The sequence below is a fragment of the Panulirus ornatus genome, chromosome 26 (genome assembly GCF_036320965.1).
Source record: "Panulirus ornatus isolate Po-2019 chromosome 26, ASM3632096v1, whole genome shotgun sequence".
Taxonomy (NCBI): Eukaryota; Metazoa; Arthropoda; class Malacostraca; order Decapoda; family Palinuridae; genus Panulirus; species Panulirus ornatus.
Window position 1 is genome coordinate 1,774,263 of NC_092249.1, and position 25,463 is coordinate 1,799,725.

General features: G+C 38.8%; 1 protein-coding gene across 1 annotated transcript in view; it reads right to left on the reverse strand.

Annotated features, from left to right (window-relative positions):
* Positions 1–25,463, reverse strand: part of LOC139757455 (multiple PDZ domain protein-like) — a 963,136-nt gene that overhangs the window by 43,243 nt on the left and 894,430 nt on the right. Inside the window, exons 42-45 of the mRNA XM_071677982.1 lie at positions 20,210–20,475; positions 9,793–9,900; positions 5,354–5,509; positions 2,171–2,182 (exon numbers count right to left, since the gene is read on the reverse strand). Coding sequence (XP_071534083.1) covers positions 2,171–2,182; positions 5,354–5,509; positions 9,793–9,900; positions 20,210–20,475 — 542 coding nt within the window. The remainder of the gene's footprint in view (positions 1–2,170; positions 2,183–5,353; positions 5,510–9,792; positions 9,901–20,209; positions 20,476–25,463) is intronic.

Here is a 25,463-nt window from a genome sequence, read left to right on the forward strand (position 1 = left end):
TCCACACATCCTCTACCACTTCTGAAACCACACCATGAGTCATACATACATTAAATAACCTTACCAACCAGTCAACAATACAGTAACCCTCTTTTTTAATAAATTCCACTGCAATACCATCCAAACCCGCTGCCTTGCTGGATTTCATCTTCTGCAAAGCTTTTACTACCTCTTCCCTGTTTACCAAATCATTCTCCCTAACCCTCTCACTTTGCACACCACCTCGACCAAAACACCCTATATCTGCCACTCTATCATCAAACACATTCAACAAACCTTCAAAATACTCACTCCATCTCCTCACATCACCACTACTTGTTATCACCTCCCCATTAGCCCCCTTCACTGAAGTTCCCATTTGTTCCCTTGTCTTATGCACTTTATTTACATCCTTCCAAAACATCTTTTTATTCTCCCTAAAATTTAATGATACTCTCGCACCCCAACTCTCATTTGCCCTCTTTTTCACCTCTTGCACCTTTCTCTTTCTTTTGCCTCTTTCTTTTATACATCTCCCACTCATTTGCATTATTTCCCTGCAAAAATCATCCAAATGCCTCTCTCTTCTCTTTCACTAACAATCTTACTTCTAAATCCCACCACTCACTACCCTTTCTACTCTGCCCACCTCCCACGCTTCTAATGCCACAAGCATCTTTAGCATAAGCCATAACTGCTTCCCTAAATACATCCCATTCCTCCCCCACTCCCCTTATGTCCTTTGTTCTCACCTTTTTCCATTCTGTACTCAGTCTCTCCTCGTACTTCCTCACACAAGTCTCCTTCCCAAGCTCACTTACTCTCACCACTCTCTTCACCCCAACATTCTCTATTCTTTTCTGAAAACCTCTACAAATCTTCACCCTCACCTCCACAAGATAATGATCAGAGATCCTCCAGTTGCACCTCTCAGCAGATTAACATCCAAAAGTCTCTCTTTCTCGCGCCTATCAATTAACACGTAATCCAATAACGCTCTCTGGCCATCTCTCTTACTTACATATGTATACTTACGTATATCTCTCTTTTTAAACCAGGTATTCCCAATCACCAGTCCTTTTTCAGCACATAAATCTACAAGCTCTTCACCACTTCCATTTACAACACTGAACACACCCCATGTACACCAATTATGCCCTCAACTGCCACATTACTCACCTTTGCATTCATATCACCCATCATTATAACCCGGTCTCGTGCATCAAAACTACTAACACGCTCACCCAGTTGCTCCCAAAACACTTGCCTCTCATGATCTTTCTTGTCATGCCCAGGTGCATAAGCACCAATAATCACCCCTCTCTCTCCATCTACTTTCAGTTTTACCCATATCAATCTAGAGTTTACTTTCTTACACTCTATCACATACTCCCACCACTCCTGTTTCAGGAGTAGGGCTACTCCTTCCCTTGCTCTTGTCTTCTCACTAACCCCTGACATTCCCAAACCACTCTTCCCCTTTACCCTACAGTTTCATTTCACTCAGAGCCAAAACATCCAGGTTTCTTTCCTCAAACATACTACCTATCTCTCCATTTTTCACATCTTGGTTACATCCACACACATTTAGACACCCCAATCTGAGCCTTTGATGAGGATGAGCACTCCCAGCATGACTCCTTCTGTTTCCCCTTATAGAAAGTTAAAATACAAGGAGGGGAGGGTTTCCAGCCCCCCGCTCCCGTCCCCTTTAGTCGCCTTCTACAACACGTGAGGAATGCGTGGGAAGTATTCTTTCTTCCCTATCCCCAGGGATAGTTACTATGTTACTACCTATTATTCTGATAAACTTCTAATTAGTTACCAGAAATTCTTCTACGTATTCTAAGACATTCTGAATATCAAGGAAAGTTTATTTTAGCATTTCAAGCAGAATCTAGCAAAACTGCAATACTTCCCTACTTTGAGAAGTCATCTGGCTCATACACCTCACTTACGAAGTCAACAAAATTCCATTATCATAAAACTGACCTTCAACACTTGTAATTACTCAAACAACGTATGCTTCCTTCTGCTACTAAAGTATGGTTTATGAGCCCATGACAAATTTGTATCAAGCAAAAATATTTCAAATTTTCATTATTCAATTACGCTTAATTTCACAATGGTTATGGGTACATTACAAAATTAACTACATAGATTAATTACCAAATTCAAATTAATTTCTTACCTTATCTGTGTCCTTTACCATAAAGGGAAAAAAAAAAATAAATAAATCTAGGAATAGAAAATAATAAACCAGTTCACTAAACACACACAAAATCATAAGCATTACTTATAAAATAAATATAAAGACAGAAAACAACCTTTTCAGAAATAAACAAAATAATAAAACAATTCATAGGGACTCCAATTTTTATGTTACAACAACAAATTGCTAGTGTCTGACTATATATCATCAACTAAAGTTCAATGTCCACAAAATACAATAACAATCTTAACACTGTAAGGGAGAATAATTTCTGAAAAGCAACTCATGACAATGTTATCATGTGCAAAGAATAAGTTTTTTACTACTAGCTTGCCGTTTCTCACATTAGTGAGGCAACACCAAGAACAGATGAACAGAGACTACATTTGCTAACATCTATTCACTAGGTGTGATGTGTAATGCACTGGAAAAGAACCTCCTACCCACAACCAGGAACCAAAGAACTTTCTGGGGTTTTAGCAGACAGCTTCATATGCCCTAGTCAGCCAAATGACAAAAAGTAAACTACATCGCTCTATCTCCTGCACACCTCATATCTTCCTGTATGTGGCTACAAGCCCTCAAAACATCTTTTATTCCATCCTAACATCTCCTTGGTTCTCCCCTTTTCCTTCTTCCTTCCACTACTAATATGCATAACTTCTAAGTCATCCTTTCCTCACTCATCCTCTCCACAGGTCCAAACCATTTCAGCACACCCTCTGCAGCTCTCCTAAACATACTCCCTTTCCTACTAATCTTCTTTTTTTGTGTAATTTCTTATTTGATCAACCCTCCTCACACAAACTATTGTCCACAAATATTTCATTCCCAACATATCTACCAAATCCTTTACATTACAGTCTAAGAGCCATGGCTTGCAACTATACAATGCTGACAGGACTGCCATACCATCAAACATGCCCATCTTTGCCCTTAAGGGCAATCACCTCTCTCTCCACAAATTCCCAATGCACCTAAGACCTCTGATTCCCTACCCACCCTATGGCTCACTTCTACTCCTATGGTTCCATTTACAACCATATCCATTCCCATATGCCTAAGCACGGTACTGTCTCCCAGCTCTCTCCAGTCAAATTCACAATCCAAGTAACCTGTCTCCATTCACTGCTAAACCTAATTCCTTGCTTTTATTTTTTTTTATTTTTTATTTTTTTTTTTTTTTTTGCTGTCTCCCGCGTTTGCGAGGTAGCGCAAGGAAACAGACGAAAGAAATGGCCCAACCCACCCCCATACACATGCCTTGATTCAATGTTTTCCTTTCACACTTTCTCCCAAACTTAGACACCACCATCTTCAGTTTTTCACTTGAGTTTGCTACAAGAGCCATGTCATCAACAAGCAGTTACTGATTCATCTCCTAAGCTTCCCATCCCCATAAAACTTCAAATCTGCTCCTCTCTTGCAAGATCCTTGCATCTACCTCCCTTACCATCCTATCTATAAAGATGTGGCATCACTGTCATCTACTACCATGACCTCTGTTTACCCATAACTATAAACAGCTACCCTCACTTGCTGATCCACAGTCAGTGCCAGTATTAGCTGTTATGTAGTAATGTTTGTACAGTAGTAGGCAGGCAACGTCACATAACGTCAGGCTATCTTGCTGTAATTGTATGGCAAAATTGGGTGATGTGGCATCTCTGAAATGTACTATCATGCTTTCTGTTTGGACATGCTTGTAAACAACCACCCATGCTTGCCCAGCCGGCATCAATGTCAATATTAGCCGAGACAATGGGAGGAGGGAAGGAAGGTTCCAAGCACTCATCCCCTCCTCCCACAGCCAGCTATGATACAGTATCGCATAAGATACACCTCTTGCCTTCATTTGTCATCCAATTTTATCGATTTATGTATGTACTGGCTTATTCCTTGATACTGTATTATTCCTAAAATATGCCGCATTACACGGATGTATAAAAAAAGAATAAAAAGTTGCCCGCCTCTAATGGGTTAAACGGCCATGGTGATATACGCATCCTTGCCACAGATCCAAATTCACCAAGAATGATACACCCTCCTTTCTTCCAACTCACAAACATGCCTTACTCTCCACAGACACTCCTCACCGCTTCAAGTAGTTTTCTGCGAACACCATACATTTGTAACATCTTTCATAAAGCATCTTTATCAACTATGTCATATGCTTTCTTCAGATCCATAAATGCCATATACATGTCCTTCCCTTTCTCTTTGTATTTTTTTACAGATTCAACAAGGGTAATATCCAGACATCCTCTACTACTAGCAGTCACACAGTTCTTTCCCAATTTTCTGCTCATTGCGTGCCACCACCTTATCACTATTGCTCTCCCATACAATTTACTTTTTTCCCCCTTGCATTTATAAAATTTCAAGAAACAGGCTTTTTGCCAATCCTCTGGCACCTCAACTTGAGCCATACATACAATGAAAATCCAGACTAACTAATCAGTAACACTGTTACCCCTTTTCTTTAGAAATTTAACTGCAATCCTACTGCTTTGCCACACTCTATCTCAAACAAGGTTTTCACCACCTCCCCTCTTTTCACAAAGCTTTAATGCCTAACTTTATCAGGATCCTGGAGAAACTATATAAGAACACAACTCAATGTCTCAAAAAGATTCACTTTCATTTTTTCTATGTGATCTAACTGATGTGCCCAATGCCAAACACAAAGCTACAAAACAGAAAATGACTGAAGATGCAGTCAAACTTTAGCAATTTTCAAAATTACTACAACAACTGAACTAAGATATGTGTCGTTTCATTTTCTGACTTATGACCACATAATTGAGCTGGTATAAAGGAAAATAAACTAAACATAATTTTTTTAAAAATCAATATTTGTATAGTAATATCCCTGTAAACAACATGCTTATGGGCCTACAAATTTTAATCTTAAATTTAAATCTTTCATTTAAACCACAAGAATAAAGTTTACCATTAACAACAGAAAAAAGAGAAACATGTAGTTCAGGAGATTACAGTATTACAAAATTGCTAAAATAACTGTATTTCCTGCTAAATTCCCATTCATAATAATACACAATTTTGATAAGGAAATGCCCAACATGATTAGCATGAATACAATTATGAGTAATGAGAAAATGGGTAAATTAGGAAACTGTGATTTACTCATTATACCCTTACCTTTGATGGCGTTTGCCGTAGAACACTTAAAGCTTTTTGATGAGTTATATCTCTAAAGTTTTCATTATTGACATTAAGAATCTGGTCACCAGGCTTAAGTCGACCATCCTTTGCTGCTGCACCATCAGGATACACTTCATGGATGATTATAGCACCCTAAAATTTGAAAAAATTAAATATTTAAAGAATGAACACTTAATTCCCCTTCAATGAGCAAATATGAATATTTCTCTACATGAAAGTGCAGACAGTCCTGGACTGAACCCAGTCAAGTTGTTTTCACACCAACGCTAATAATGTTACAAATAACTAGGGGATGTAGGATGTAGGTCCTGGGCACAATGTGGAATGTGTGAAAAGAAAGGTCACTATCTGTGAGGGTAAAGATGGGTAAGTCTGCTGGTATAGTAGTCCCAATGGTGTAGCATGGCTATAAGTCATGTGCCATAGAATGACAAAGTACAGAAGAGGGTGATGTACTGGAGATGAAATGATTGAGGACAAAATGTGGCATGAAAAGGACTGATCTAACAAATGATATGGTAAGAGAGGTAAGGTGATAAAAAGAGTACGTACGAGATAGCTGGTTTTGGACATGTGGAGAGAATGAGTAAGAAGAGACTGACTTAAGGGTTATGCATGTTGCAGAGATGGAAGGAACAAGAAAAAGGGACAACCAAGGAGGAGATCAAGGAATGAGGTGAAAAAATGCTGAGAGTGTTCTGGGTCTGAACATGCAAGTGATGCAGCAAACAGGAGTACTGTGGTATACAGGTGACATGATGTCTAACAGAAGGCATTATATACATAAATAAATGAAAAAAAATAACTTTATATGTAGCAGTCAGGGGAAACCAGGGAAAGGTCTGTGGGGCCTGACTGTGGCCTTGTGGCTCTGGGTTTGGTGCATTATGTATGACAGTGGATTGAGCAGATGAGGCCATTTGTTGCATATTGCTAGCACTACCTTGCTTGAGTGGGAAATGGTGAACAAGAAAATACCCAGTATAGCATACTTTTCTCTAGAACTATAATCTGCACTGTCAACATGTAAAAGCAAAGCTATAGAGGGTAACAGTATTTTGTGACATACTTTCAAAGTTGGGAGGCTTGAGATCCACAAAAAAAGCAATCAGCATTTTTGGACTACAGTAAGCACAAATACCATCCTTGTAGCACAAAGATAGGTTGAGGTTCAAATTCAAGATTTGATAGTGAAGAGGACAGGAAGGTTTGGACTACTGGATTTCAAAGCTAAGAAGCAAATCAAGAGAGAAAGATGGTGTTTAAAAAAGGAAAAGTTGAATCTAACACAGAGAGAGAGAGAGAGAGAGAGAGAGAGAGAGAGAGAGAGAGAGAGAGAGAGAGAGAGAGAGAGAGAGAGAGAGAGAGAGAGAGAGAGAGAGAAAGAGAAAGAGAGAGAGAGAGAGAGAGAGAGAGAGAGAGAATGGAAGGACAAATGGTACTTCAATAAAGGAAAGGCTGTGTCTACGACTACAAATGTTGGAGAAATGGCTACCAAAAGACCCAGGTCTAGAATCAGCATTGAAAATAGGTGGGATGGAATGGACCTCAATCAATTTCTGACACTCAAACGGACCCTCTGAGCTAGCCAGTCTTCCTTAACCAATTGCACTGCTCTGATTCAACACAGGAGAACATTGAAAGTATCATCCCATTCCTATCTCCTGCATGATATAAAAGGCAACAAAGTATGAGTAAAGAAGGGGAACTAGAAATACTCCACTCATGTATCATTACTTTTCAAAAGTATGAAAAGAAGACAGACCTAAGAGAAGAGTTTTTCTCAAAGCTTCAGTTGTCTATAATGATGCAACCTGACTAAAATATGAAAGAGCATGTATATTTGAAAAAAAAAGGGGGGGGGGGGGAGATGCTTGTAGAGATCTTTACTTCAGAAGTTAGACTTATTCAAGAATGTATTACTAACACATTTATCCCACTACAAGACAAAAAAAGATGCTAAATAAACTAAAATGGTGAGCATCTAACCAACTTGAAGAGGACAGTATTAGCCTTGGACCTAACCGCATCAGCAAAAAAAAAAAAAAAAAAAAAAAAAAAAAAAAAAAAGGCAATTTATCTCTCGAGTTTTGTAAAGGACTTCATGACACTGAATCAAAACATTTCATTGACACTAGTTCAATGGCTCTCCCAAGACAAAACAACGAAATATGAATTAAAAATCTGGAAAGGTATGATACTGCTACAGTAACAGCAATGAACACATGAAAGAAGCTAACTGGAGAGGAGGTGAAAGTACTATGAAAAAATTTAATAACAATTGTAACAAAAATAAAAGGCTAAGGGATTGGGCCCTGTAAGTGTAAAAGCCTTCATAAATATACAACCAAAATATCATAAATATGCAACAATAAACAACAGCACAGCACCAGCCATAACATCTCAAAAACATGCAAAAACCTCTCGTTTTGAATGATCACGTCAGATACATGATGGCTCTTGAGAACTTTTTTTAAGTAGTGGTATTTCATATTAAATTCACAACACTCAAAAAATCCACAAATTCATCTCAGATGGCAATAATTTTTCTGGATCAATCTGCTAAACCATTCATCTTTTTCAAGGGCCCCCTGAAATTTCAGGTCACACAGTCAATTTCTCATACATGATTACTGAGACGAAAAAGTTTTCCATTGCCTTGGTATCAGCACATGAGAAGCAAACTAGCTTTAATAATCTTTTCTTTCAAATGGCCAAAATCTAAACATGTTAAATACTGGTTCGACAAATAAAATGACCCTTAGCTAGCATTTACAATCTATCAAGTGCATCAAGCATGTTTAAAGCCATGAAAAATAAACTGCAATATACTTACTCTCTATTTTGTAGATGTGCATGGAAGAAAAGAAAAGAATGATCAGTATTTTTTTACTTACATATGAAGGGCACTAAAATAACTTTATGACATCCTTAAAAATTTCTCTCCAAATCTCAACAATATACATCTCTCATAGGCTTTATGTATTGTATGAGTTCCCACATATCAGTTGCAACTCAAGACACAGTTATTCTTTTTGCTAAACTAAAGACACAAAACATTCAACATTTAGAAGTATATGATAAAATAAGAACTATTTGCATATTTATGGAAGAATTCTGCACAATAGTCTGGGTAAAATACAGACACATCTAATTCCTACTTAAAAAAAAGTACCATGTTAAAAAAAAAGTCTTAAGCTTCACACATCAGGCTGGATGGCTGGCAGATGCACTTAAAGCTGCTGCCACCATAGAGCAAAGCTTAGGCTCTTTGGACAATCTTTTTTCTACGGTACCTTAAGGATAAAAGGCACTCAAAAGAGTGCTGTATGCAATGCTTACAGGAAGAGGAGACTAAACACCTAGGCAGGGTGACAGGTCAACACATATCTCTTGCTATGTAAATTAATGAAAAACTGAACTTTCATCAAACGTTTTCTAGATAGGAGAATAGTTTTCAATTAGGAATACAGGCAACCATCAGTTCAAAAATGGGGTTATAATTCATAACCAATACATTAAAGAAACTGAAACAAATTTAGAGACAAAGAATCAATACTAAGATTAATCCTGTACATACAAAATAAAATGCCACATATCATAATAAAACTGGAAAACAAATACAGCTGCCTGAATACCTAGAAAATCAATCTTACTTCTATCTATTGCTCCTACCATTTTGCCAAATGGCAGGGTTAGCACATAGCACTCTGCAGGAAAATCTAGAGTAATGAAGAATGTGTTAGTTAGGTGCTGTTAAACGTTATGTGTGACAAGGAGAGAGTGTATGTTTGTGGACAAAATGGCAGCATTTCACATGTGGACGAGGCAGAAAGAAAAAACAGATACCTGGGTCAGAGGAGTGCAATTTGACAGCCACTGAAGTGCTGGCTCACATTGCACCCATTACTAACCCTCCTGATATCCAAGTGGGTAGTACTGGTAATACACCTTTCTGGTTAGTGGCAGCCTACCAACTGCTACCTACTTTTATTCACATCTACCTTCAATTGCCTACACTTACACACGTCACAATGAGCTAAAGTATGTCTGATATATTGTACACTACATATTGTAAATAAATTAATAGCTGTACATGATCTTCTTTCTCCAAACAAAGTATTCTGACAAGGATGGGGAAAACTTGAAAATGTAAAGGTCAAAACCTAGATAATACAAAAAATCAGAGTGAAGGAAAGTATATAGTATATAGAGTACATAAAACATTACTTGCTGAGATGACAGTATCACAGCAAATGATTGCAAAAATGTCAGACATTTAGGAAAATACACAAGGAAGTATGAAAAAATCAATTAATCACTACAAAACCTGTCTAACAGTAAACAAAATGAAATGAATTAACTATATTCTCAGAAAGTTTCACAGAAGAAACAGAGATCTTAACTTTACTCACCAGAAGTGTATCTGAGCCTCCTACAATGGATAGTCCAAGTCCCATCTTCTCCTTGACGATCTCTATAGTAGTTTCTTTGCCCGGTCGGATCTCTGCTACTGATGGATCCTGGAGAAAAAAGTTTATTAGTATAAACTCTTTATGACATTCAATTTCACTTGCAGTAAAAATATGACTTTCCTATCTAAAAAAACACAGAGGTTTATCAACATATAATGTCGAGCTGTCATGAAATTACCAGTGCTTTGCACAAGCGCACATCTAGATCAATTTCTTTTTAACAACAGTTGAATGACTAAAACCATAAATTCTAATTTTAGTTTATTCATCCAATGAAATGTTATACTGTAAAACAGGAATAGACCTCAGCAACCATAGATACCCAAAGTACTGAACATACTGAGTAAAACTGATTAACATTTATCCTTTCTATAATAATTTCTGAGTTCATATAGCCCTATGTTAACTCCATACAATTAAATAATGGTTCAATATTCTCCCGACACTGCCCTAAATTCAAGATTTTTTTCATGATATATTCATTAGTCCCTCAACCCTGCTGAACCTAATTATCTTGCTCTTATTCACATTCATTCTCAGCTTTCTTCTTTCACACACTCTACCAAACTCAGTTCACCAACTTCTGCAGTTTCTCACCCAAATCAGCCACCAGTGCTGTATCATCAGCGAGCAACAACGACTCACTTCCCAAGTTCTCTCATCCACAACAGACTGCATACTTGGCCTTCTCTCCAAAATACTTGCATTCACCTCCCTGAGAACCCCATCCATAAACAATTAAACAGCCATGGAGACATCACGCACCCCTGCCGCAAACCGACATTCACTGGGAACCACTCACTTTCCTCTCTTCCTACTCGTACACATGCCTTACATCCTTGATAAAAACTTTTCACTGCTTCTAGCAACTTACCTCCCACACCATATAAACTTAATACCTTCCACAAGGTATCTCTATCAACTCTATCATATACCTTCTCCAGATCCATAAATGCTACATACAAATCCCACTGTTTTTCTAAGTATTTCTCACATACATTCTTCAAAGCAAACATCCTCTACCACTTCTGATACCACACTGCTCCTCCCCAATCTGATGCTATGTACATGCCTTTACCCACTCAATCAATACCCTCCCATATAATTTCCCAGGAATACTCAACAAACTTATATCTCTGTAATTTGATCACTCACCTTTATTCCCTTTGCCTTTGTACAATGGCACTATGCATGCATTCCACCAATCCTCAGGCACTTCACCATGAACCATACATACACTGAATATCCTTACCAACTAGTCAACAACACAGTCATCCCCATTTTTATTTAATTCCACTCCAATACCATCCAAACCCGCTGCCTTGCTGGCTTTCATCTTCTGCAAAGCTTTCACTACCTCCTCTCCATTTACCAAAACATTCTCCCTGACCTTCTCACTTCACATACCATCTCGACCAAAACACCCTATTTCTGCCACTCTATCATTAAACACATTCAACAAACCTTCAAAATACTCACTCCATCTCATCATTTCACCACTTCTTGTTATTACCTCCCCATTAACCCCCTTCACCGATGTTCCCATTTGTTCTCTTGTCTTATGCACTTTATTTACCTCCTTCCAAAACATCTATCTATTCTCCCTAAAATTCAATTATACTCTCTCACCCCAACTCTCATTTGCCCTCTCTTTCACCTCTTGCACCTTTCTCTTGACCTCCTGCCTCTTTCTTTTATACATCTCCCAATCATTCGCACTATTTCCCTACAAAAATCGTCCAAATGCCTCTCGCTTCTCTTTCACTAATAATCGTACTTCTTAATTCCCACCACTCACTACCCTTTCTAATCTGCCACAAGCAACATGCCACAAGCATCTTTTGCACAAGCCATCACTGCTTCCATAAATACATCCCATTCCTTCCCCACTCCCCTTACGTCATTTGCTCTCACCTTTTTCCATTCTGCACTCAATCTCTCCTGGTACTTCCTCACACACGTCTCCTTTCCAAGCTCACTTACTCTCACCACTCTCTTCACCCCAACATTCTCTCTTCTTTTTTAAAAACCTCTACAAATCTTCACCTTTGCCTCCACAAGATTGTGATAAGACATCCCTACAGTTGCCCTTCTTAGCACAGTAACATCTAAAACTCTCTCTTTCATGTGCCTATCAATTAACACGTAATCCAGTAATGCTCCATCTCTCCTACTTACATATGTATACTTATGTATATCTCTCTTTTTAAATCAGTTATTCCCACTCACCAGTCCTTTTTCAGCATACAAATCTAAAAGCTCTTAACCATTTCCATTTACAACATTGAACACCCCATGTAAACCAATTACACCCTAAACTGCTACATTACTCACCTTTGCATTCAAATCACCCATCACTATAAAGTAAATTGGGAGGTAAGTTTGAATGGAGAAAAACTGGAGGAAGTGAAGTGTTTTAGATATCTGGGAATAGATTCTGCAGTGGATGGAACCATGGAAGCGGAAGTGAGTCACAGGGTGGGGGGAGAGGGCAAAGGTTCAGGGAGCATTGAAAAATGTGTGGAAGGCGAGAACATTATCTCAGAGAGCAAAAATGGGTGTTTGAAGGAACAGTGGTTCCTACAATGTTATATGGTTGTGAGGCATAGGATACAGCTAAGGTTGTGCAGAGGAGGGTGGATGCGTTGGAAATAAAATGTTTGAAGAAATAAAATGTTTGTGGTGTGAGGTGGTTTGATCGAGTAAGTAATGAAAGGGTAAGAGCGATGTGTGGTAATTTAAAGAGTGTGGTTGAGAGAGCAGAGGAGGGTGTACTGAAATGGTTTGGTCACACGTAGAGAATAAGTGAGGAAAGATTGACAAAGAGGATATATGTGTCAGAGGTGGAGGGAACGAGAAGTGGGAGACCAAATTGAAGGTGGAAGGATGGAGCGAAAAAGATTTTGAGTGATTGGGGCCTGAACATACAGGAGGGTGAAAGGCATGCAAGGAATAGAGTGAATTGGAACGATGTGGTATACCAGGGTTGATGTGTTGTCAATGGATTGAACCAGGGCATGTGAAGTGTCTGGGGCAAACCATGGAGAGTTTTGTGGGGCCTGGATGTGGAAAGGGAGCTGTGGTTTCGGTGCATTACACATGACAGCTAGAGACTGAGTGTGAATGAATTTGGCCTTTGTTGTCTTTTCCTAACGCTACCTCATGCACACGGGGGTGCTGTTTTTCATGTGTGGTGGGGTGGCGACGGGAATGGATGAAGGCAGCAAGTATGAATATGTACAGTTGTATATATGTATATGTCTGTGTATGTATATGTATGTTGAAATATATAGGTATGTATATGTGCATGTGGGCGTCTATGTACATACATGCGTATGTGGATGGGTTGGGCCATTCTTTTGTCTGTTTCCTTGCACTACCTTGCTAACATGAGAGACAGCAACTAAGTATAATAAATATAAATAAAATATACAATATTTATCTATTTATTTTGCTTTGTCACTGTCTCCCGCGTTAGTGGGGTAGCGCAAGGAAACAGACGAAAGAATGGCCCAACCCACCCACATACACATGTATATACATACACATCTACACACACAAATATACATACCTATACATCTCAACGTATACATGTATATACACACAGACATATACATATATACACATGTACATAATTCATACTGTCTGCCTTTATTCATTCCCATCGCCACCCCGCCACACATGAAATAACAACCCCTCCCCTCTCATGTGTGTGAGGTAGCACTAGGAAAAGACAACAAAGGCCACATTCGTTCACACTCAGTCTCTGGCTGTCATGTAATAATGCACCAAAACCACAGCTCCCTTTCCACATCCAGGCACCACAGAACTTTCCATGGCTTACCCCAGACGCTTCACATGCCCTGGTTCAATCCATTGACAGCATGTCGACCCCGGTATACCACATCGTTCCAATTCACTCTATTGCTTGCACGCCTTTCACCCTCCTGCATGTTCAGCCCCCCGATCACTCAAAATCTTTTTCACTCCATCTTTCCACCTCCAATTTGGTCTCCCACTTCTCCTCATTCCCTCCACCTCTGACATATATATCCTCTTGGTCAATCTTCCCTCACTCATTCTCTCCATGTGACCAAACCATTTCAAAACACCCTCTTCTGCTCTCACCAACCACACTCTTTTTATTACCACACATCTCTCTTACCCTATTATTACTTACTCGATCAAACCACCTCACACCACATATTGTCCTCAGACATCTCATTTCCAGCACAACCACCCTCCTGCGCACAACTCTATCCATAGCCCACGCCTCACAACCATTCAACATTGTTGGAATCACTATTCCTTCAATCATACCCATTTTTGCTTTCCGAAATAATGTTCTTGACTTCCACCCATTCTTCAAGGCTCCCAGAATTTTTGCCCCCTCCCCCACCCTATGACTCACTTCAGCTTCCATGGTTCCATCCGCTGCCAAATCCACTCTCAGATATCTAAAACACTTCACTTCCTCCAGTTTTTCTCCATTCAAACTTACCTCCCAAGTGACTTGACCCTCAACCCTACTGTACCTAATAACCTTACTCTTATTCACATTTACTCTCAACTTTCTTCTCTCACACACTTTACCAAACTCAGTCACCAGCTTCTGCAGTTTCTCACATGAATCAGCCACCAGCGCTGTATCATCAGCGAACAACAACTGACTCACTTCCCAAGCTCTCTCATCCACAACAGACTGCATACTTGCCCCTCTTTCCAAAACTCTTGCATTCACCTCCCTAACAACCCCACCCATAAACAAACTAAACAACCATGGAGACATCACACACCCCTGCCGCAAACCTACATTCACTGAGAACCAATCACTTTCCTCTCTTTTTACACATACACATGCCTTACATCCTCGATAAAAACTTTTCACTGCTTCTAACAACTTGCCTCCCACACCATATATTCTTAATATCTTCCACAGAGCATCTCTATCCACTCTATCATATGCCTTCTCCAGATCCATAAATGCTACATACAAATCCATTTGCTTTTCTAAGTATTTCTCACATACATCCTTGAAAGCAAACACCTGATCCACACATCCTCTACCATTTCTGAAACCACACTGCTCTTCCCCAAAGTTGATGCTCCATACATGCCTTCACCCTCTAAATCAATACCCTCCCATATAATTTCTCAGGAATACTCAACAAACTTATACCTCTGTAATTTGAGCACTCACCTTTGTCCCCTTTGCCTTTGTACAATGGCATTATGCAAGCATTCCGCCAATCCTCAGGCACCTCACCATGAATCATACATACATAAAATAACCTTACCAACCAGTCAACAATACAGTCACCCCCCTTTTTAATAAATTCCACTGCAATACCATCCAAACCCGCTGCCTTGCCGGCTTTCATCTTCCACAAAGCTTTTACTACCTCTTCTCTGTTTACCAAATCATTTTCCCTAGCCCTCTCACTTTGCACACCACCTTGACCAAAACACCCTATATCTGCCAGTCTATCATCAAACACATTCAACAAACCTTCAAAATACTCACTCCACCTCCTTCTCATATCACCACTATTTGTTATCACCTCCCCATTAGCCCCCTTCACTGAAGTTCCCATTTGTTCCCTTGTCTTACGCACTTTATTTACCTCCTTCCAAAACATCTTTTTATTCTCCCTAAAATTTAATGATACTCTCACCCCAACTCTCATTTGCCCTCTTTTTCACCTCTTGCACCTTTCTCTTGACCTCCTGCCTCTTTCTTTTATACATCTGCCACTCATTTGCATTATTTCCCTGCAAAAATTGTCCAAATGCCTCTCTCTTCTCTTTCACTAATAATCTTACTTCTTCATCCCACCTTTCACTACCCTTTCTAATCTGCCCACCTCCCACGCTTCTCATGCCACAAGCATGTTTTGCGCAAGCCATCACTGCTTCCCTAATTGCATCCCATTCCTCCCCCACTCCCCCTTATGTCCTTTGTTCTCACATTTTTCCGTTCTGTACTCAATGTCTCCTGGCACTTCCTCACACAAGTCTCCTTTCCAAGCTCACTTACTCTCACCACTCTCTTCACCCCAACATTCTCTCTTCTTTTCTGAAAACCTCTATAAATCTTCACCTTTGCCTCCACAAGATAATGATCAGACATCCTTCCAGTTGCACCTCTCAGCAGATTAACATCCAAAAGTCTCTCTTTTGCGCGCCTATCTAATTGATAGGCGCGCAATAACGTAATCCAATAACGCTCTCTGGCCATCTCTCCTACTTACATACGTATACTTATGTATATCTCTCTTTTTAAACCAGGTATTTCCAATCACCAGTCCTTTTTCAGCACATAAATCTACAAGCTCTTCACCATTTCCATTTACAACATTGAACACCCCAATTATTCCCTCAAATGCCACATTACTCACCTTCGCATTCAAATCACCCATCACTATAACCCAGTCTCGTGCATCAAAACCACTAACACACTCATTCAGCTGCTCCCAAAACACTTGCCTCTCATGATCTTTCTTCTCATGCCCAGGTGCATATGCACCAATAATCACCCATCTCTCTCCATCCACTTTCAGTTTTACCCATATCAATCTAGTTTACTTTCTTACACTCTATCACATACTCCCACCACTCCTGTTTCAGGAGTAGTGCTACTCCTTCCCTTGCTCTTGTCCTCTCACTAACCCCTGACTTTACTCCCAAGACATTCCCAAACCACTCTTCCCCTTTACCCTTCAGCTTCGTTTCACTCAGAGCCAAAACATCCAGGTTCCTTTCCTCAAACATACTACCTATCTCTCCTATTTTCTCATCTTGGTTACATCCACACACATTTAGACAACCCAATCTGAGCCTTCGAGGAGGATGAGCACTCCCCGTGTGACTCCTTCTTCTGTTTCCCCTTTTAGAAAGTTAAAATACAAGAAGGGGAGGGTTTCTAGCCCCCCGTTCCCGTCCCCTTTAGTCGTTTTCTATGACACGTGAGGAATGCGTGGGAAGGATTCTTTCTCCCCTATCCCCAGGAATAAAATATACAATAATAATAATCATAATAATAATAATAATAATAATAATAATAATAATAATAATAATAATAATAATAGTGAGTGAGTATTTTGAAGGTTTGTTGAATGTGTATGATGATAGAGTGGCAGATATAGGGTGTTTTGGTCGAGGTGGTGTGCAAAGTGCGAGGGTTAGGGAAAATGATTTGGTAAACAGAGAAGAGGTAGTAAAAGCTTTGCGGAAGATGAAAGCCGGCAAGGCAGCAGGTTTGGATAGTATTGCAGTGGAATTTATTAAAAAAGGGGGTGACTGTATTGTTGACTGGTTGGTAAGGTTATTTAATGTATGTATGACTCATGGTGAGGTGCCTGAGGATTGGCGGAATGCGTGCATAGTGCCACTGTACAAAGGCAAAGGGGATAAGAGTGAGTGCTCAAATTACAGAGGTATAAGTTTGTTGAGTATTCCTGGCAAATTGTATGGGAGGGTATTGATTGAGAGGGTGAAGGCATGTACAGAGCATCAGATTGGGGAAGAGCAGTGTGGTTTCAGAAGTGGTAGAGGATGTGTGGATCAGGTGTTTGCTTTGAAGAATGTATGTGAGAAATACTTAGAAAAGCAAATGTAGCATTTATGGATCTGGAGAAGGCATATGATAGAGTTGATAGAGATGCTCTGTGGAAGGTATTAAGAATATATGGTGTGGGAGGCAAGTTGTTAGAAGCAGTGAAAAGTTTTTATCGAGGATGTAAGGCATGTGTACGTGTAGGAAGAGAGGAAAGTGATTGGTTCTCAGTGAATGTAGGTTTGCGGCAGGGGTGTGTGATGTCTCCATGGTTGTTTAATTTGTTTATGGATGGGGTTGTTAGGGAGGTGAATGCAAGAGTTTTGGAAAGAGGGGCAAGTATGAAGTCTGTTGGGGATGAGAGAGCTTGGGAAGTGAGTCAGTTGTTCACTGATGATACAGCGCTGGTGGCTGATTCACGTGAGAAACTGCAGAAGCTGGTGACTGAGTTTGGTAAAGTGTGTGAAAGAAGAAAGTTAAGAGTAAATGTGAATAAGAGCAAGGTTATTAGGTACAGTAGGGTTGAGGGTCAAGTCAATTGGGAGGTGAGTTTGAATGGAGAAAAACTGGAGGAAGTCAAGTGTTTTAGATATCTGGGAGTGGATCTGGCAGCGGATGGAAACATGGAAGCGGAAGTGGATCATAGGGTGGGGGAGGGGGCGAAAATTCTGGGAGCCTTGAAGAATGTGTGGAAGTCGAGAACATTATCTCGGAAAGCAAAAATGGGTATGTTTGAAGGAATAGTGGTTCCAACAATGTTGTATGGTTGCGAGGTGTGGACTATGGATAGAGTTGTGCGCAGGAGGATGGATGTGCTGGAATGAGATATTTGAGGACAATGTGTGGTGTGAGGTGGTTTGATCGAGTAAGTAACGTAAGGGTAAGAGAGATGTGTGGAAATAAAAAGAGCGTGGTTGAGAGAGCAGAAGGTGTTTTGAAATGGTTTGGTCACATGGAGAGAATGAGTGAGGAAAGATTGACCAAGAGGATATATGTGTCGGAGGTGGAGGGAACGAGGAGAAGAGGGAGACCAAATTGGAGGTGGAAAGATGGAGTGAAAAAGATTTTGTGTGATCGGGGCCTGAACATGCAGGAGGGTGAAAGGAGGGCAAGGAATAGAGTGAATTGGAGCGATGTGGTATACCGGGGTTGACGTGCTGTCAGTGGATTGAATCAAGGCATGTGAAGCGTCTGGGGTAAACCATGGAAAGCTGTGTAGGTATGTATATTTGCGTGTGTGGACGTATGTATATACATGTGTATGGGGGGGGTTGGGCCATTTCTTTCGTCTGTTTCCTTGCGCTACCTCGCAAATGCGGGAGACAGCGACAAAGTATAAAAAAAAAAAAAAAAAAAAAATAATAATAATAATAATAATAATAATAATAATAGTGGTTCCAACAATGTTGTATGGTTGCGAGGCATGGGCTATGGATAGAGTAGTGCGCAGGAGGATGGATGTGCAGGAAATGAGATGTTTGAGGACAATGTGTGGTGTGAGGTGGTTTGATCGAGTAAGTAACGTAAGGGTGAGAGAGATGTGTGGAAATAAAAAGAGTGTGGTTGAGAGAGCAGAAGAGGGTGTTTTGAAATGGTTTGGGCACATGGAGAGAATGAGTGAGGAAGATTGACCAAAAGGATATATGTGTCGGAGGTGGAGGGAACGAGAAGTAGGAGACCAAATTGGAGGTGGAAAGATGGAGTGAAAAAGATTTTGTGTGATTGGGGCCTGAACATGCAGGAGGGTGAAAGGAGGGCAAGGAATAGAGTGAATTGGATCAATATGGTATACTGGGGTTGACGTGCTGTCAGTGGATTGAATCAGGGCATGTGAAGAGTCTGGGATAAACCAGGGAAAGCTGTGTAGGTATGTATATTTGCGTGTGTGGACGTATGTATATACATGTGTATGGGGGGGTGGGTTGGGCCATTTCTTTCGTCTGTTTCCTTGCGCTACCTCGCAAACGCGGAGACAGCGGAAAAAAAAAAATAATAATAATAAAATCAATAACAAATACTTAATCATTCACATAATGTTTATGTTGTTGACTTATTAGTTAGGATCCTTAATAAAAAGTCTGCTCATAGTGAGGTATCTGAGGACTGTAAGAATGCCTATGAAGTGTCACTGTAAAATGGCAAATCTCATGATCTATCTAACTATCTTTGTGAGGAATAAGTCTGTTAAGTGTACCTGTTATGTTTTATGGGAGATTAGTGACTGAGAGGGTGGTGGCATGCACAGAGTTTCTGACTGGGAAAGACCAATGTGGCATCAGGAGTGGAAGAGGATATATATATAACAATGAAGCCATTTTTTTGTCTGTTCCTGATGTTAACATGCTAATGCAGGATATGAAAAGCATAGAAAAATTCTATTTTGAAAATCTGGGTCAAGTTAATCATGATAAGCGTTATGATATATCTCCTAAGAATATCTGAGAATCTTCCCCACATATGGTGTATATCAGACATTATGACTGCCACAATGAAAGGGTTAAAATCTTCATTTCACCTTGCTGATCATCTATGTTCATAATTCATGTCTACAGTGCTGTATACAATCTGGCAGCCTTAATGAATGCATTAATCTCTAATTGCACTCTTAACCACCAACACATAAATCATAACAAACATCTGCACTACAAGCTAAGTATGATAATTACCTTACTATTTGCTCTTATATCTACAATTAGCATATCAAATTGTTTCATTTACATTCTGGATCTGTAAAACATGGCCTTATACTTCAATTTCATTAGCCAATAAAATGCATACAGCAGATTTATACACAAAACTGACCTGAGGTTTTTCTTCCTCTGCTGGTGGAAGTGAGTTTGGAGATGATGATGTTGAAGTTGATGATGTGGTCGAAATTATGGAGGTCGGAACATGTGAGGGCATTCGATCCAAGGGTGCTGGGCGAGTGGGAGGTAATGGAGGAGAGGAAGGGATAGAAGGTTCATCCATTGATGATGATACAGGAGTTAGAGGCAGCACAGAGGAAAAAGAGGGAGGTTTGGCAGGCAGAACAGGCTTAGGAGCCAGCGTTGGTTTTGGTGGCACATCTGTGGAAATACATTATAAATGAAAACACAGAAGTGAAGAATGTTCAATCATGTCAACAAAAATTAAAGTTTAGGCTTCATTAATAATGTCTGTGCATAATACTTCAAGCAACTATCATACTTGTTAATATGGACTACAAAATTACTCACACTTAGAAACGACATTATGATCAGCAGCACTGTATAATTCTTAACATGAATTGACAACAAAAACACTGCTTTTCAATTTCTTACTTAAACAGAAGCCATATCAACCACAAACAGCCAATAAACAATGAAAAAATTAGTTTGTCATCCACTTTATACAACACTCATATTAGTTTTCTTGTGATTCTAAGAATCAACAGAACAGAAAATGAGTTGTACATTCTTAATCCATCATTACCTTATGAGGTTTATCTTAATTCATGAGCTTACAATTAGCAGACTAAAAAAAATTAATGAAATTTAAGTAACAATTTATCCGTAGGTTACATACACTGAGTAAAGTTATGCTTGAGCAATATAATTTCTTTTTGTCATGGCTATACTACTTATCAGCAAAATTTAACTGATTGGTCTATCACTGTAACCACTTTTATTTGATAGGATGGCAGAGATCAAAATAATAAATGTTTTTCTAATGTCTGAAGATCTCAGAATATATGAATAATTAAAGAATGCTTCAAATCTAAAAGCAACAATTACATAATGAAAAGACAGGTGGGCAGCCATACTTAAAGAACAAACTTCTCACCTAATAACCATGTAATTCTAACATAAAAGTCAAAGTATATAATTATGCCAACTGTATAACGTAAATGAACACCTACTCATAAAACAATCTTGTATTGACAGAGATGGATCTAAAGGATCATGGTTGATATACTCTCTGGTACACTGGTGCACTAAATATTCTAATATAGAATAATGCAGCTAGGGGTCAGTTTGGGTGCCAGCATGTAAGAGGCACTTTTCCCCAAAAAGAATGTCTAACAATCACTGTGTATCTTAAACGCTGAAGGTTATCCCCAGTCATCATCTGTAAGTGATATCACCAGTAGGAGGAACCTTTGCTTCTTGATGCAACTGAGCTGAAATATCATTCATCTATCTCTAGCTGGGGTACCCGGCAATGCACAGGAAAAAATCTAAAGGCCCCAAACATTCAAAATCGTTTTCACTCCAAGCTTTCATCTCCAAATTTGTTTTCCCCCTTCTTCATGTTCCTCCATTTCTGACACATATATCCTCTTTGTCAACATTTCCTCACTCATTCTCTCCCTATGTCCATACCATTTTGGCATACTCTCTCCAGCTCTTACAAACACACTATTTCTTATCACTACATCTCTCTCTTACCCTGTTATCATTTACTAGATCAAACCATCTCACACCACACACTGTCCTCAAACATTTCAGTTCCAACACATCCACCCTCCTCTGCACATTTTCCATGTAAAGCCCATGCCTTGCATCAATACAACATTGTTGAGACTATTATAGCCTTAAACATACCCACTTTAGCCCTAACAGATAATGATATCTTTCCAAACATTTCTCCAAGCTCTCACAACTTTTGTCCCATTCACCAATCAAACTCATATCTTAAATCAAATTGTCTCTCCACATTGCTAAACCTAATAACCTTTTTTTTATTCACATTTACTCTCAACTTCCTCCTTTCACATACTCTCCCAAACTGAAACTCCAATTTCTGAAGTTCCTCATGTGAATGTGTCACCAGTGCTGTGTCATCAGCAAACAAAAAGTGACTCACTTCCCATGCCTCCCACTCCTCCGAAAGACTGCAAGCTTGCCCCTTTCTCAGTATTATTGTTATTAATGTCATTATCATTACTCTTTTCTCCCTGTACACAGCACTATAAAAACAATGCAAAACTGACACTAATGGTCATTGAACAGTGGCATCAGTAACTGGTATCAATGATTCTGCAGAATATCTTTGCATTACAGATTCATGAAAAGCACTGCCTAGCAATGCTGAACTGCACTTTCTTTTTTTGTTATCTATACTTGAAAATAAACATCAAAAACTTAAATGAAGAATTTTCCTTCCAAAATATGATTTTTTTTTTTATTATGCTTGATTGCCATTTCCCGCATCAACAAGGTAACACCAGGAAACTGACAAAGAATGGCCCTTCCCCTCATATAATACACATACATAAACAAACATACATATCAACATAAACACATATACACAGACATATACATATATACACTTGTAAATATTCATCCTTGCTTGCCCTCATCCATTCATGGCGACACCCAACCCTACAGAAAACACCATTGCTATGCCCCGCTTATGCGAGGTAGTGCCAGGGAAACAAGGTGTGTCTCATATGCCAGTGTGTCTTATATGCTAGCAAATAAGGTAAGTAAATAAATAATGTGTTGTCTTATATGCTAGCAAATAAGGTATGTAAATAAATAATGTGTACATAGAGACACCAGAAACTTGTAATATAAAACTGTAACATGAAGACGTTTGTACTTAATAGTGTAAACATGGATAAGACATCTGCCAAGCAGCACTTGCCACCCTAATCTTTTTTTTTAAGGCCAAATGTCCACTTTAAGGCTGGGCCTTAACTGAAATATAGAGAGGATTATGAAAGGGGAAAAAAGACAAAGAATGTACTTAAAAAGTTTGGAGAAAGTGAAATGTCTGTCTTTTAAAGTGTGCAATGGCATAGTTATGTGGAAAGACTTGAGGGGATCGATAGTCCAAATGGCTTATCAAACTCGTAAGTAATGTTTTATGGGACTGTTATTTCTATTTTGTAAGTTAGCAGTGTTGCCAGGTAACACTGAGAAAAGATGAAATGATTTTATTCTATTGCAGCAAGTGAGTTAAAAGGTGCAATGAAACCTTGAGAGCATCAAAAATATTTTAAGGAAGTGTGTGCAGAAAGTCCCACCTCTCATATCTAGATATAAAACCCAAGTCTATATGGGCCAGCACTGTAAAAAGTAAGATTTAGAGATGCCTATCTTTTGTAATAAAGAACTGGAATCTGGAGAATATTCTATGTTTAGAATGAAGATCTGGGAACAACAATTGGCAGATGTGTTAAATGTAAAGATGTCATTGTATAAATGATGAGATCAAAGTTTCATTCTAACAAACTGGGTATGAGTTGTACACATGATAAGAGGCTATAGGTAATTGATCCACCCTACAAGCTAGCAATAATGATGGTGAAGATAAATAAAATACAAGAAAAGCATATCAATGTTCAACTAATGCAAATGAGGTCCACATAACAGACAAGGAGCACTAATCAATGGAGCAACACAGATGAGCAGACAACATGAAAATGTCAAATGTTTAACTAATGCAAATGAGGTCCATGAAACAGACAAGGGGCACAGCTCTGTGACAATATAATGGGGCAACATGTTGGATGTGAATAAAACATTGTGCAAACATTGCTGTGAATGAAAAAGAAAACAAAAGGGATGAAACAATTGAAGAAAATATGGCTAACATTACTGGAGAAGACTGGGGAAGGAAAAAACAATCAAAACTTCTGATGCTACATGTAAGCAAAGGGAACACCACTATATGAAACATGGCACTAAGGTCTGCAGCCATAAACAAGGTCCATGTAGGGGATAACATGATGACATAAAATACTCACAGGGCCATGCACCAGCCCACAATGATCACCAGGTTCATGATGTAGCAGCACCACACGGCCAAAAGCACAGAGTGAGGCACAACATTGTTAGTATCCCAACCATCATCACACAACAGCATACACACAAAACACATCTACATTCAAAGCCCATTAATTACACTTAGGGGAATTCAACATGATTTAAATTGCAATTAATGCTTAATTGTTGAAATTTCTTATACTACAAGATAAATTTTTCTCATTAAATTGTAAACTTGTCAATCAAAATTGCAGTGTTTTGTGCATGAAGGTATTCAGCAAAAGATTTAAGCACCTTTCTGAAGAGAGTTATTTCTCAATTTTCTCACTATGGTAAAATCATTTATACGCAAAATTCAAAATAAAAGACGGCATGAGCATTTCTTTACAAGTTTGTCAGAATGTATATCTCTCTATAAACAAATACACACAAAATCTGACACAAAAATAATATGTAAGATTTTTCACTAAAGTAAGAACTGTGATCTTTCTACAGTTTCTTGTCACATTGCCAGACAAGACTTGGTAGTTTAGGACAACTGATAGCAAGGATCCACTATCGTATCTCTCTCACTCTTAATGTTTCATTACTGTACAAATACATTGCACAACTTTTTTGTGGTGTCTGGACGTCATTTACTCAATCAAAAATGTCCTTGGTGACTCTGTCAAAGAGAACTTTACAGACATTTATATGCAATCTTGAATTTTATGATAAAAAAAATCATGTATCCACAAATATAGAATATCAAAATCCCAAAATGCAAAATTCATATTTTGGAATTACAAGGACTTCAGAAATACATGAACCACAGAATGTGGTCTGAGTATATCAATACTGTACTTTTAAATCTGCATTAGTTACAAAGAAAACTTTCTATAAAAGTACTCGTTTGTAATACATATAAAAACATTCACTTATATCATCTACTAGGAAGTCACGCTTTAAAGTGGCAGTAATCCAGCATGCACTGGACCATGGATTTTGGAAGTTTATTACAGACTGAAGAAATATGAACTTTTTATATTCTACCTGTACTGTGCTGGAAATCAATAATGACATATTATACATAAGGGAATATATCTTGAAATTAATCTCATGAAATATCTACACTAAGTTCCTGGCCTGACTTCTTTCATTTCTTTTTCCATTTCTACATCCACACAGAAACAACCTGGGAGATATGAAGAATTAAAACTTCTTCCACACGCAGTTTCACTGTTTACCATCTGTCTATATGAACTATGCACCATACATTTTACTAACGTATACACAACTTACACAACATTTCAGCAACAGATAAAATGCACACAAAATATAAA